This window comes from Cuculus canorus, chromosome 1 (assembly GCF_017976375.1).
Source record: "Cuculus canorus isolate bCucCan1 chromosome 1, bCucCan1.pri, whole genome shotgun sequence".
Lineage (NCBI taxonomy): Eukaryota > Metazoa > Chordata > Aves > Cuculiformes > Cuculidae > Cuculus > Cuculus canorus.
This window is the reverse complement of record NC_071401.1, coordinates 94689692-94705753: the sequence shown is the minus strand read 5'-3', so window position 1 is coordinate 94705753 and position 16062 is coordinate 94689692. Positions and strand designations below refer to the sequence as shown.

General features: G+C 37.4%; 1 protein-coding gene across 5 annotated transcripts in view; it reads right to left on the bottom strand.

The window, feature by feature from the left end:
- The window catches only part of KCNJ6 (potassium inwardly rectifying channel subfamily J member 6), a 171626-nt gene that overhangs the window by 116933 nt on the left and 38631 nt on the right, over nucleotides 1-16062 (bottom strand). For 3 of the 5 annotated variants that reach the window (XM_054052785.1, XM_054052792.1, XM_054052809.1), the window contains one exon: nucleotides 5319-5367. The exons of the other annotated variants lie outside the window; for them this stretch is intronic. In XM_054052785.1, the coding sequence (XP_053908760.1) occupies nucleotides 5319-5343 (25 nt within the window). In that variant the 5' untranslated portion in view covers nucleotides 5344-5367. Of the gene's footprint in view, nucleotides 1-5318; nucleotides 5368-16062 lie in introns of those variants that run through there. 5 annotated transcript variants of the gene reach the window in all.

Genomic DNA, 16062 nt, shown 5'->3' with positions numbered 1-16062 from the left:
TTTGAAATAAATACTATGAATACATCTATGCAGTATCAATCAACAATAATTAGATGTTCCACTTAATAAAAAATCTATCTCTATGACTTAATATTTGCTACAAAACTACTCCTCCAGAAATAGCTATCACAACAGAACTCTTTTCTTACTGAAAAGTAAGAAATGATGAAAATAAATATTGTGGGAAAATCACCCTTCCTGTTCTACTTTCTAGCCTCATAAAAAGGCTAACCATAAAAGGTAACTGGGCATCTTGAAAATAAATGGCTCTAAATTCCTCATGGAATGGGCAAATGTCTTTCTTGAATGAGTTTTCTGAACTCTTTGGAGCTTTTGCACCTGAATTTTGCATTGTAAACATCCACTTTTTCTAATGAATTGATGGTGCTTAATATTAGTGGAAAATGTTGAGCTGGATATTTGTACCTAGAAATGGTTTCTGAGACTGAAGAATCAGTATTCTAGATTGATGAGATGGAAACTCAGGCTTTTGGTAGAGTTCTTCAAAGTCCTGATTCTGTGTATGTACAACTGGTGTTGTGTTCACACAAAAGAGCATTTATGCATGCACCACCAACTCATGACACGAAAGTAAAAAGATTAGGTTTCTGAACAAAAGATAAAAATAAAAGGTGTGGGACTGGGGAAAAAAGGTTGAAGCTGAAAGGTCACAATGTCCTATAGCAAGAAAGAGTACATTGGATATGTATTTACTGTAGCTTACCACACATATTTCTTACATGTCATAAAAAAATAATTCAAAACAATTAAAACTGCTCAGACAATTCCAGACTACCCTGGCACATGTAAATCTCAAAATACTGTGACTTTTATGTAACTCAAAGCTGAAACATTTTTCTCCTTATAAACTCTCTCTTCATGTATGAGAAAGTAATAAAAACACTTCAGCTTTAGACACTGGAGACAAGAAAAATAAAGCTTTTGGGAAAAGCACTCCATCACAAGCCAAATTTCTCCTAGGGCTTGTCTGCTTCTGAAATTATTTCAGGTTAGTTTGATTTTTTTTTTTTTATCCCCCAAGTAAGATTCGTGGCATCCATAATTCAGCAGGTTTTATATGGAGCCATCGAAGGTCTCAGTATTCACTATTTCATTGTTTTGGAAGTAAATTTACAGACATTTGGAGTACCTATTTTTGTAACAAATGAAGGAACATCCTTATTTTAAACCAACTCTTCTGCCTCTGGCTGTCCTCTTCTGCCTCTGGCTGCAGGTGTATCATGTGGCTTAACAAGGTAGAACAAACACGGCTGTTTATTGATGTGCCCCTACTGTCGGAGAACATCTTAATTGGATGTCACTTGTCTGTTTAAATGCTTTAAGGCAGCCAATCATGCCCATTTTTGATTCTAGCCTCCAGTAACTTCACACTGTTCATGTCACACATTGATTATGCTGCAGCCGTCATGTGGCACACTAGATCCATGCTTCCGCATAATTTGGAGATGAGAGTGACTATGGGCTTACTTATCACCTTAGGGAGAAGAGTTTGTACAGACTCAGCTGTACACCTGGAGACCTCAGAATTCAGTCTGGATGAAAGAAAAGGGACACACTCCTTTTCTCACTTGATCTTCATGAAAGAGCATGTCTTTGGCAGGGCTTTTAGAAACATCAGGACCTGAGGAGAGTTTTGTAGGTGTTTTCCAAGCTGCCGAGTCATCTTGTTGCTCAAGAAGCAGACAGGTAGGCCCTGACATAAGGCAGATATCCCACAGATGCCAATTAAAAGTCATAATGTATATAGCTTTCTTTCATCCAAGGCAACAGGAATATGCTGCATACATTGACAACTGGATAGCAGGACAAGAAACTGATGGAACTAGAGAGGAAATCCCTTTCAATATCAGAACACCAGACCCTAAAATGACTTTTCTTAGGTGCTATCAAGACAACACCATATCTTACTAAATGTCTTGTAATAATTATCATTTCCCAAAGTGTTCAAAATGGTGATCATTCCTGAGGACTGAACACTTCTGTACAGGATGTTTCTCTGAATACCTTATTTTTCATGTTTTCCAAATACACCAGGCTGAACATCTGCTATCTTCCTCTACTGCTTTATATTAGCTCTCCTACCTTGTTTGGTGTGCTTTAGCTATTTGCAGGCAAGATCATGGCATCACTTGGGGTAAAAATGACCATAAGTGCATGAGAAGCATGAGAACAACAGGCACAGAAGAAAACAAAAAATATAGCTAAAATTATTTGGTTCCTGGTTTCATTCATATCCTCCACTTTTAAGTACGCTGAGATTATATGAGGTAAATTGCCCAACTCAGGCTATAAAGATATTTCAAAATGCATATGGATTTTAAGACATTATAAAGAAATTCTTGGACAGCTCCCCGAGGCTCAGTGTAATTATGGTGGATTTCTATTAATTCTGTGCAAGTGTTGTAAAATAATAACTTGGGCAAAGAGTGGTCTTATTTGGTATGCATTTCTGCTTCTATATCAGCTCTAAGGGACTATTGCAGAAAAATTATCACAACATTTATTTCTAGTTTGTACATTAACTGTCGTACTAAAATTATCTTCCCTATTGCTTTTTTTTTTTTTCAAGGAAGACATCTGTCTCAACACACACAAGTACAGGGCTTTGTCATGATACCTTATATATTTCCATCATCATAAAGGCCCTACAAAACTAGGACAGAAAGCATTAAAACATTTTTTTTCCTTACCAGTCTTCCCTACAATGTGACAGATCCCCTGAGAACAGATATACAAAATGTGACAAAAATACAGACTGTTATCCCTGTTGGCAAAGATAACAGACTTGGAACAACTACTACTTCAGTGTTCTCTCAGTCTTCATCTTAGAGTGCAATGTGACGTGAATCTCAGGTATGAGGATTTTCTTACTGCAGAAACATCCAGAGAATCTTTATAGAGAAGAAGGGGCAGAAAGCAGTGCTTGGTAACTTCATCAGAGCAGTTTGACAGAGGGAAAAAGATAGAGCAGTGGTGGGAAGGTGATTCATTTTTTCTGGAATGGTGCAAAGATACGAGCAGAGGAAAGATAAAGGAAGCACAGCTCTCAGTTGAAACCGAAAGGCAAATAATAATTTTATTATATTTATTCCAAGAAAAGGGCCCTGCAGTCCAAGCCAAAGGCCCACCCTATGCCAGCTTGTTGCTTCCTCATTCCATTTATTTCCTTTAAATCTGCACTAACTTTAAAATAATCACCGCGGCACCTTCACTAAGAAATTTCTTTTCAGATTGCAACACATTTTATGATTTATTAAAAATATTTAAAAAGTCATGAAATCATCTGAAAATTTCATAAAAGGCTTGCCTGAACTCTTAACAGATCCTCATACAAACCAGCACTAAATCCTTTTAATAAGTATGCTATCTTAAAGAAGTCAAACACAAGTAATCTGAAAGACAAATAGGAATCCTGAAGGAATTGCACAGTGCATTTTTGAGCATGTATTCCCGATCCATTATGAAGCTTTGCAGAGGTTGCTCCTCTTGACTCTTCAGACCATTCAGAGCATTCTGCATGCCTTCCCCTAACCCTTTTTGGTGAAATTTCTTCACCTTGTTTAAGAAAGGTTGTGCAAAGCCCAGCAAGTACCTAATGCATAGAGTAGATATGACTTAATATGCTTCCACTTCGGATAACAAGTTCTTGTAGTGTTCCACCCATTTCCTATGAATCCATCAAGACATAATTATATAGGTATCCAGCATCCAGGAACACCAGAGAAGTGATGGGGTTGCAGGATGGTTCTAAGAATTACATTGTATATCCACAGAGATTAATGGAGTGAAAGTATCATTCCTTCTAGAAGAGAGTTCCTCTAGGGTCTGGTATCATTGTCCTTTTGGGCCTTACTAAACTGTAATACTGACCTTTTCACTGTACCATTTAGGCTTTTCTACACCACAGAGAAATACTTCTTTCTGCTTATGAATACTGCAAAAAGTATAGGAATGTGGAACTTGTTGGTAGCTCAACACATTGAAAAACTCGTCTACGAATCTGCCTTAGAAACTTGAATTCTGCCAGCTCTCATAAGATGCAGACAATGGGGGAGAAGACGAAGTGGACACAATAGCATTCAGATAACGACGCACACCTCTATGGCAAGAATTCCACCAGGTGCTTTAATGACAGTTTAACTATCCATCAGCAGTTTGCATGTATCTTGTGCTGTCACCCATAGTTTGCTACTGAATAGCAATGCTCTCCCCATGGAAAGAGGAGCTCCCAGCTTGACTTCTGCATCCTGTATCTGTGCACTAGAAACAGGGCCTGTCATATGGCCTCTATTGTATCTCACAGGTCTGCAGCACCTTTTTTCTAGAATAGGTTGTTTCTAATACTGAAATATTTTTTATAGCTAGTAGTGGTGACTCTACCCTGCAGTGGCATATGTAAGGAGAATGATTCCAAAAGGAAACAAAGTGAACTGTGAGAGAAAAAAGGCAGGGAAGTGCTGCCCTGGGAACAGTCCTTCTGTACAGAAACAGAAAAAAATAAGTGGAAACAACTTTCTAATGTAAACGAATCTTACACGTCTGTGTTTCTGTCTTCCTACAGTTTCTGGTTAAACAGAGTGAAAGATTTCTCCCTTTTAATGTTAAGTTATTTAAGCTTGCATAGGCTGTGGAGAAAAGTTTTGGGAAAGAGGCAGTGGTTTGCAAGGATTTAATTCTAAATTGTTTCAAAATTTTGCCCAGAAATAGATTATCCAGTTTAAGTCTTTGCTTCAAGTGTTTATGGTCTGTGCTCCATTATCTAGATCCCATATTATGCCAGAAATACCACCTACCTCTTGTTGGTTATATATTTAAGACAACGCACACCTCTTAGAATCCAGTGAATCCAATGGAAAGCTTTCCACATATATCTCTGGGCATTAATCTTATTGCATAATCTGGCACATGCGCTCTGGATTTAATTGCTTTGGATTTAATGCAAACTTTTGTAAGCTTGTGAAGGAATGCACTAACCTAAGGCAAGAAAATTAGGCACTCATGGAATCCACAAATCTGTTTAAGTAAAACTCAGGCTCATGAAGTCAAACATGTAGTAGCTCCTTTGCTAGATTTAAGCCCAAATACAGGTGATTTAAACAGTGCATGAAGCAATGGCAGTCCTTCTTTTGGGAATTCCTTTTCCTTAAAAGTGTAATGATTTCTGATGAAGTCAGGAGTGAAGAACAGGGTTGAATGAGATCCTTGAATGCAAGTGCTATTTTCTGGTTTTGTGGCATTATGTAAGGGAGGGGAACAGATAGAAAAAGAAAGTGATTGAACTTCCTATTCGTACTCACTCATTGACTCTGTCAATTTGGCCATCTCTGTTTCTCTTTATGGCTTCTCCTGGGGGAACAGACAAAATAAAAAAACAAATATATATAAATATATTTATATAAAATCTATGTAAATAAATATACACTTGAGAGTGAGTGGCAGTGTGAGGTAAGGATATTAATCCTATATATATTTCTACTTTATTTAGGGATGTAATTCTAGTCCTAAATAGCTTTATTCTTGTAGTCTCTGGACTGTGTCAACTATGAAATATAAAACTTATATTTATTTCTGTGTGAGTGTGCGTGTGTGTATCTAGTTGGAGCAACTGAAGTTATATAATCAAACTGATAATGGAGGAGGAAATCTTGTTCTGTTTGCACTCTGCACTAAAATTTGCAAGTGTGCTAGGACTTCCTGACAAAAGATATCAGCATGACTATCCCACAAAACAGACATACAGAAGGAAAGTAAGTACTTAGAAATAATAAATTTCAGATGAAAGCTGGAGTGAGTTGTATGGTACTGGGTCTGACACTGAAATGAACTGACTGAATTAGAGCGTCATCTATTTCTTTGCTACATAAGGGACCCCCCCAATCAAACCTTCTTGTCTTTGTCACTTGTTTTTGGCCTAATTTTTTAAATCTAATTTTGTTTTTCTGTTTCAGACACTTGTTGTAACTCTTGTAACTAAGCCTGTTTTGACAGAAGACTTGGTCAATCTTAAGCCCTTGGATGTGGTGGAGTTCCCTTTAACAGGGACTGATGCCCCAAGGCATGACTCAGCCAAAGCAATGGATACTGTGTCCACTCTACTGATTTCAAAGCCAGAGTTTGGCCTGAATTAATGCATTCAGCCCTTCAAAGCCCTTTAAATCCTAATTAACTGGATTTGAGAAGATGTGGTGGGGCTGTTCTCACCTTTGTGATTCCTGAAACTATACAAGGATATTTGATGACTAAGTTTCAGCCCTGTGAGTAAGTAGAGCTAGTCCTTAACCCCACAGCTGTCTTCAAAATGCAAACAGCGAGAAGTTCACTGGTTTTAACCACAGCTGACAAAGTCCAGTTGGAAAAACAGCAGGGAAAAGGGCACCTCTGTTGAGGTTGCAAGACGGGGTCTCGTGGGCCCTGGGTATGCAGATGTCAGCTCTTGATCCAAGCAGTTTTTTTTCCCCCAAAACCTCAGCAATGGAGAGAACTTCCTCCAAAATATGAGTAATGGGCAGCAACCCCTAGCAGATGCTTTCTGCTGCCTATCTCAGCTCAGGAATAAGGTGTGGGTTTCAGGGCAGGGTGGCCTGCGGTAGCTGCTGAAATGGATGAGGACAGGATTCAGCATGGTGGCATCTCTCTTCAGCTGAGTCTATACCAAAAACCAGAACTGAGGCAAGCTACGGGCTGAGAATGGTCCCTGCCAAGTTTTACTTGACAGTATTACACATAGTCTTCCATTGCTATTTGGTTATGACATGAGCAAACCCTGCTGCAGAGGTTCCTGGCTGTCACAAGAGCTACCCCTCCTGCTTTATTTAAAAGAGTAGGACCTTCTTATGACTGGAGAGGAGATGAGGTCTGTCCATCTCTGTCTTATCCCAGTACTGGCTTCTATCTGGTGCAAAAAATATAAAAGGCACTTCCACACCAAAGAAGCTACTACTGGCATTTCTGAAAGCTAGACTTCTGCTAACAAAAAGCTTATATTTCACAGTAATAGGAAACACTGGAATGCATGAAATGAATGGATAATGCTTCATGACTGTATGCATACACCTTAGAATATTTTATATTATGAAAAAGGTTTAAGGTTATGTCCTCAATCTGTGGTGAGGTTAATGTGTAAGTCATGCTGATAATGCAGCATTCAGCACCAGATTCATGCATTGCTACAAAAGAAAAAATAGGAGGAAGAAAGAAACAGCACAAGAGTGCTAGTTAAAAAAAATAATAAATAAAGGTCTTGTATGGCAATTTCTTGCATGGTATTAATCACCAAAAGAAAGCACAGCACTGTGAAAATCATTAGTAATTTATGTACACATTGCTTTATAACGTGACCTTAAAACACCTCCTTCCACTAGGGAACTTACAGTTTACCAGGAATGAACGGTTAGGGAAGAACACTGTTGAGTCCTGAAGATGGAAGGCTGGATTTATTAGACTAATAACAAGCCGTGATTTTAAATATTAATACTTTGCTCTTGCACATTATTAAATAGTTTTTACTAATGATGAGGTCTATCACAAGGACATAGGAGACTAGTATGTCATTTCCTTTTAAAGTGAAATTAATGAATACAATATATAAGAAGTTAGAAGTTTTTGAGCCTCTGAGTTCTGTTAATGATCAAATATTTGTTTTGAAGAAGCTGCTAAAGGCAAGCACTAGCAGAATGGATTTTTTCTTCCAGTAAGGACTTGAGACCACTGACAGGCAAGCACAGAAACTTTTACATGTAAAGTGACTAAATATATTCACTGCAGCAGTTGCAGTATAGCACCTTAAAGAAGAGAGCAAAGTTCTCAGGCTTATGATACTGTCACCTGCGTGAATTCACCGATTTGAAAGAACAAGAAATGACAGACAAAATTCAACTAATTGCTGCATTTGAAAACACTGAAAGAGTTGAAAATGTATCCTTTCTATGACTATCATTGAACTTTAGAATCTGTGTGAAATTAGTTTCTCAAGTTTCGCATTTTTCCGTTACTCTAATATTCACTGGTACATGCACAAATATTCACTATGAAGTTCTTTTCGAAACTCTAAGCAAATTTTTCCACTTGTCTGCTTTATCAAAATGGCATATTTTAAGGAAATTTGAACACCTCTAAGAAGTTTGGCTTTTCATGGCAGATGAACAAAGAATTCTATCCTTTCTGACAGAATGAGTTCTTGGGGTGGGAGGGGCAGGGTTATGACACACCAACATAGTTTTGGTCTTGACTTCAGCAGATGTGGTTTTGGATAAAGATTGAGAGCACAGTAAGACTTGCCTTTTTTTTTTTTTTTTTTTTTTTTTTTTTTTAACCAGACAAATGAACAAACAACACAGTGTTTCACTTCAGGACAGAACTCATCTTTAAGGGCAGATTATGGTAGTATTGCCTCTTGAGATTACTGGGTAAACTAGAATTACCACCTCAGGAAGTCCATGAAGGAAAGTAGGCTTTATTTTTCCGTCTCTCTTAACACAATGGGGCTCATCTATTTTTTTGTATCTACATGGTCAGCATGGTGTGATTTCTGCAGGAGTTTGAATCCATCAGCTGTTGCTGTCAGCATACCTCTTCTGGGGCCAAGGATCCAAATCTTCCACAATCTTAGGGGAGCAGAAGAGATGTACTGCTCTTGTAGGAGACTGGGCTGCATGCAAATGTGTGTTACCCTTGCTTACCTGTGTAAAATGGCTACTGTCTTTTTGGATGCATAAAAATAAAGAAATCTTTCTCTTCGTATTTTAAATGATATGCATGTAAAGTGTAAGTGATAGACGACACTGTTGTGATGCAAGAATGGCCACGTGAGATGTAAATTGGCATGTGAAGTATCCTAACTTCAACTAGTAAAATGGCTGTTTAAAACAATTCTTTATACCTTTTGCACTGTTGATGAGGTCTTTCATTCAGCTGAGGGTGTAAGAAAGAAGATGCAAGCTCTCCGTTTCTAATTGAACTGTTTCCTTTTTCTTTCTTTTTTTCATTTTTTTACATTTCATTTTCTTTTATTTCTTTCACTAAGGTGCCTGACCTTAGTTTATTTTGAAGAATATGTTTGACATTATTGTGAAATTTAAAGTTTATTGTCAACTCATGCTGCCTTTTCTCACTGAATAGTCAGATAAGCTTAAAGATTTTTTCCTTTATATAAACTTCCTCAACATAAATGAACAGTTGCCCAATCCTACAATATCTTCAGACTGTGTTGTCCTGTCTTGCACTGAAATTAATCTAAAATTATTATAATGCTGTTGCAACATTCATGGATTTAATGTGATACCCTAAGTGCCAATACAAGAAATGAGGCCTTGATATCACTCTCACACTTCTCAGCCACAGAAAATCAGGCACCTTTGTATAATGCTCTCATTGCCTGACTTCCTGTGCTGCACAGTCTGCCACAGGTTCTGTCAGAGGGCACATAAGATGTCAACAGCACCAACAAGGCAGTTCAAACATTTTCAATGTCATGCGTGAGCAGAGAGTGAGGATTGCATCAAATTCCAGATGGACATCAACACATGGAGTACTTAGGTCACTTGTCTTGTAAGCAAAAATTCTTGGGCAAGACAGTGTATGACCTGCATGTAATTTTTCTGAGAGAGGAACATAGGCACATCCTGCAACTTTCTCTTCAAATGGCTGTTAGCTTCAGCTGGCATAAATTGATCAGATCACTATCTTTGTTTCGTTTGCTTACTGCATGGCTGAAACTTGTCTTGTACTTCTGCCCGTTTACAAGTGAAGAGGTGCACTGACATGCTGGGAATCTATTGAAGTACTCTAGAACTTTGGCCAAAAATTCTAATATTATTTCATCAATCTTGTACCAGCTGAGCTATGGATCAGAACTCAAATAAATTATATCCTTCACACACACTTTTTGTGGGGCTTTGTTACTTTTGAAAGTAACTCAGTAGCAAATCCCTAGTAATTTCATTGATGCATCTTTTAAGGCAATAGCTATTCAACCACTAAATGCAAATTCAAACTGCAAGTAGCAAAGAAGAACCTCTTATAAAACTTTAGCTTAGAGTAATCCATCTTGGGATATCTTAAATTACTTTTCAAACTACATGGGAATGGTGTTATGCTTGAAACACCATTAAATGAAAGTAACAGAATTTCATTTTATATGGTGTCTTTCATACTCATGATATCCTCAAATACTTTACAGTAATGAATTAGATACTGGTTGTTAGGCAATGGTGTGTAGGCAAATGCAGCACTCATTATGTGTTATTCATTTTAGCAATAGCCTACACTCGGCTTTCAAAATTGTAGCCTATTTTAGGTGGAAAGGGATTGCTGGAAGGAGTTGGAGCTCTTCCTTTGGAAAAACAACATAGAAAGTTTTATATATATATATATATGTACACATATCCAACAAAGAGAAAAAATAACTTGATAGCCTCTAACAATGAGATGCACCATGTTACTGTATCATTTTACTATCACTAACATTCAAGCTGTGTGAAGACCTGTCTACATTTATAGGAGTTGCTTTTCACACCTCCCTGTCCCAAAGCTAAAAAGCAGTATATCTTAATTGGTTTTATTTTTCTGCCTTGTCCATCCCAAGAAAGGTAGTTGGTCCCAACAGCCTCTTTTATCTTGTCTTCTAGAATTAAGTCTTCAAGTAGTGAACGTAATGACTATACATGTGCAGGACCCAACACAGCGTGATCTCAAGCAAATTGACTTTATCTTCAGCTTTAAAGGTGAGACCATTAGCAAGTAATCTGCATTCCCTTACAGCGATCCCAGTGTTTGAATAGCTAAGGACACATTTTACAGCACTATCTTGTGCTTGGCACAAGAGATGGTTTCAATTTGCATCAGGTGGAAGGAGCTTAAAATACAGTACTTGAATAGGTGGAGTAAGCAAAGTTCACTGAGGGTGTTACCTCAGCTGGTTTCATTTGAGTTATCGAGCAGTACGGGTGAATATGGCTCATTAACGTGTTCAGATGTCATAAAGCACTCTCAGTAGCTCTGATATAAGATGACTTACATGGAGAATATTTGCATTAACAGCAGGAGGAATTGAATTTATTTCTCTGAGTTCTAGAATATAGTTTTTACATTTCTCACAGTTTTTAGTTAACTTACTCATCATTCACACTTGGTCTGTGAAACATGTATGGAAAAATCACTGGTTTTTTCCAGGCAGAAAATCAAACAGCAACTCTAGAGAAGCCTATCAACTCCTTTCAGACTCAAGATAGAAATCTCACAGAGTCATTTATTAAATCCACTGCAAATACAAAGTCATTCTCTAACTAACAGGAACAAATATTCACATAATAAATAGTTAGGATGACATATGGTGATTCTGAGGGTAGGAAACCTTTCTAGGAACAGAAGCAGCATAAATAAATGTTACTGACTGCTGTTGACTATGTATGAACATTCTTTAATGTATTTGCATCTACCAGAACACAAACAAAAAAATAATGTTTGAACAAGGTAAAGAAAAAAATAATCTGAGAATTTGCAGGAGAGAGAATACCCGCATCTGTGGAACAGAAAAAAAGGAAAAAAAAGGAAAGAGAGACTTTATGGTTTTGACATTTTAAGTAAGATCTAAGGTATAGTTAGTCTCAGGTTTCCAGGTTTTCTTAAATAACCTAAAGAACTTCAGATTTTTAAACTAGTAAAACTGTTTGCAGAGAACATGACTCTAAAAAAATATTTAGAATTTACCTCTGGCAGTAAGTGTCAGAACTACAGCATATAAATACCCATAATTTATTGTGGTAATGTTGCTACATGCAATTTGTTTTACAAATAATTCTGGTTTACATGTTTATGCTGTTAAGTACTTGTTGCTTCTACTGTCGACTGTATAAGAGCCACTTAAACATTAATATGAAATGGCCATTAAGGAACTAATGGGAACATTGCACAGGGATAGGTTAATACAGAACTATTTTGCCAATCTAAAGGACAAAATGTAGGCGTTGAGTTAATTAATGTAGTATTATTACATGATTAAAGGCAGGTATATTTTCTTAGTTTCTTTGCTTTAAAGGGTGAAGTACACCAGCTTATTTTCCTCTCTCATTACAAAGACCCTACAGAATGTCTGAAGATGTATTTGATTCCCTCACACCCTACTAGAAACACATCTCTTCTAAGACAATAAGTTGGGTTGACTAAACACTAGGAAACCTCCACTTCTGTACTTTGACAACCAATGGAGCGTATGTACTGCTTGTTTTCAGATGCTTAGCTTGGGTGTTCAAATCGTGGATGAAGGTAATTGCAATGGAATATTTAAATCTTATATAATACATTTCTGGCCTATATTGTGAAACTAAGCAAGTGTAAGTATAAGCTGAAAATAGAGAAGGATATCCTCGTAACAATGGCATGTAGTGATGCTATACTGAAAAGGTTGGAAAACCTTTTACTTAGGGCTGTTAAAACTACATTGGACAAACCAGCATAAATTATATCTTGGCAAACGGTCTTCAAGACAGAGTGGGTAATCTCACATATGCTTTGTCATCTAAATCTCCAGACAGCCGGTAAGGCGCTGTATACACTTAACACACAGTGAAAAGCTTCATAACCAGTGAAAATGTTCTTACCAATTCAAAGACCTTTGGATCAAACTCTTAAGAAACTGGTGTTTTCTTTTTTAGGGCATAATTCATGAATATATTTAGAACCATAATAGAAGAAATGTAAGTTAACCTGAGATAACAGCAGTTACCTTATTTTAAAGTTGGTAGAGATACAAAAGAGGAGATTCAATAAAGAAAATAGACTTAAAAATGCTTACTCTAGCTTTTAATCCATTAGTAATGTGTATGTTTAGTTTTTCATGAACTCATTGCTTCTATGCCCCCCAAAAGGGAAATTTTCAACCAGTTGTTTGCATTCTTATAGCATTAAATTCCAGATTTATGGTAGCCAAGAAGGCCAATAGCATCCTGGCTTGTATCAGAAACAGTGCAGCCAGCAAGAGTAGAAAAGTGATCATACCCCTGTACTTGGCTGCAACAGTTTTGGGCCCCTCACTACAAGAGGGATATTGAGGTGCTGGAGTGCATCCAGAGAAGGGAAATGAAGCTGGTGAAGGATCTGGAGAAGAAATGTTATGGGCAGTGGCTGGGAACCGGGATTATACAGTCTGGAGAAGAGGAGATTGAGGGCGGACCTTATAGGTCTTTATAACTACCTGAAAGGAGGTCATAGTGAGGTGTGTGTTGGTCTCTTCTCCCAAGTACTAAGTGATAGGACAAGACAAAATGGGGTCAAGTTGCATCCAGGGAGGTTTATATTGGATATTAGGAAAAGTCTCTTTACTGAAAGAGTGGCAAAGCATTGGAACAGGCTGCCCACGGAAGTGGTGGAGTCACCGTTACTGGAGGTGCTAAAAAAAACCATGTACATGTGGCACTTTGGGACATGGGACATTAGTAGGCATGGTGGTGTTTAGTTGACAGTTGGACCTGATGATCTTGGAGGTCTTATAAAGCCTTAATAATTCTATGATTGTATAACTTCACTAAGAATCACTTAAAGACTGTGGGTTTCACACGAAAAATTATAGGTAGAAGTGTGCCTAAACTAATCTAGAAACTGTTATTTAAACTGTTCAAGACAGTAGCGTAATAAATTATGCTTTGTTTATTACTTGTCTTGAGGCACTGTAAAAATAACTCATAACTGAATAGAAAAGATCAACCACTTCAAAACTGAACTTGTATTTTCAGATACCTTGTGAGACTTAAATGATGAACACAAAACCAGGGGAACTGACATTTTTCTTTGTTTTGTGCTATGATCATGTTCATTCAATGAAAGTTCTTAAGAACTGTCTTCAGTGCCAAATTTGGCTCCTATTGAATAATACCAAAGTATCTCACACAGTTTCCACTTTTAGCAGCCTTTTGTTTTTAAATCTATTAAAAAAAAATCTTCAAAAGCAGATACATTGAAAAGAACAAGTAACATGTCAGATGGTGCAAAAATGTTAATAATGAAAATACTTCTCCATCCTACTGAAAATACCTTCCCTTACTGCTCCCTGAGTGAAATATTAAACTGTTAGTTGCTTATGCTGATATTCAGGCTGATCTTACACAGATCTTTTTCAGTGAAACTGCAAAAACACTGAAAAAGACAAATGCTTAAGTAAATCAGCCTTTCTGAATATAAGCACTGACACTTTGTTCTCAAATTGGGGTGTTCCACACAGAAAAGTCAGAAAATGAAAGTGTAGCCTTTCTGAATATAAGCACTGACACTTTGTTCTCAAATTGGGGTGTTCCACACAGAAAAGTCAGAAAATGAAAGTGTAGCACTTTCCATATGATTACTTTGTTATCAGTGACCTTAGGGTGAAACTCTTTCCCCAAACACACAAAGTCACAGCTCTGGCTTTTGATCTGCCATCTTTTCAAAGATAACAAAGATAATAACAGCAGCAGTAGCAGAAACAGTCAAACAGGAGATTTTGGGGCATATAGCTTGGGGTTCATGTCACCGCAGTTCAGCCCACTAAAAATTTGGATATACTCTAAGCAAGTTATTTAGACTCCCTACAGCATCAATAAAGGGAAACTAACACCCCAAAAGGCAAGTTAGTCAGGTGTCTCAAGTAAAGGAACCACTTACTTGCTTTCTGGCTAAAGACAGGCGGTATGAAGCCACCCTCCCTCTGAAATTACTGTGGTATTGACTACGATCTTCTTTCTGCTGTGCTAAAGGTTTTCTCATATCCTTCACCTCCCATTCTCCCCACTCCCATTTGCTGTTTCTTCTTCTTCTCTTGTTTTATCCAGCCAATCACCTTTCCTAAAATGCTCTCTCCCTTTCCTTTTCTCTCTAAATTAATAACTTTGTTTCTCCCTCTTTTCACACTCTTCCACATTTCCAAAACTAGCATGCTGTTTGTTGCTATCATAATGTGCATGCCTTCCTCTCTACCCCTCAAGCTCACATGTATCTTATCTAAATAGGCTGTACATCTTTAAGGCAGACACTGTCTGCCTCTTGAAATACATACGCTCAATCATAGCATCACTTCAAGTCTTTAGATTCTGTGGATATATTTCTATTTTAATAATGCGTATGATGTATTACATTATACATCATTGCAAATGACAGAGAAGTATAATCATTAATAAAAATGCAAAACAGGGTGAAAACCATCGTGTTGCTGCTCTCGCCATTCTCCTGGTACTTAGACCAAGCTGAAAAAGGGTTCTGACTGCTCTAGGAGACTTGTGCTCATTATTGGCTGAAGCTAGAGATAGCATTCATGTTGATTGCTTTAAACTAAAACTAAAGGCTGTTTTCTGCAGAGGAATGCAGTCTCAGCACAGCGCAATGCTGCCTAGAGATCCCCAAGCAGCCTCTGAAAGAACCATAACTGTCAACAAGTAAATTAGTCTGCAAGATCTTTGCACTAATATAACTGCACTGCTAGTACTTGAGTTAGATTTTTACTTAGAAATGTTTTATATTGTGCCATGTAGGCATCTGTATTTTGTCTAGGGCATTTGAATACTTTTTAACTGGAATATCTGGACAAACTGCATGAATCAGACTAAAGATTTACAAGTCAGGCACAGCAAATCTTTTTGTTCCCTAGACAGTACAGCTGATTGCACTTTATATACAGTGTACTTTATATACATTACCATATAATGGAGAGGTTTCAGAATGTACTAGCTTGAGTTCTCTCTAAGTTTAACTACTTCCAAAACAAATATGATGCTAGTGACAAAATGTCAGCTCATGAAACTAGAGAATCACCATTGCTTTTAATCTAATTAAGTGTTAATAGTAATAAAATATTAATAGCTTTTAGCCTCTAAAGGGAAAAAAATATTTGCTCTAACAGAGATGGGATGGGATGGGATAAAGCATTTAATTCCATTGCAAAGATATCAAACTGTAATGATATTAACACTAGCAGATATATCATCTAGGTTCCTCTGCTGTGCCTTGATATCTGTAGGAGGACTGTCCACCACCTTCCTCCAATTTCTCTTTCCTGGGTCCTCCAAGCTCCTATATTAT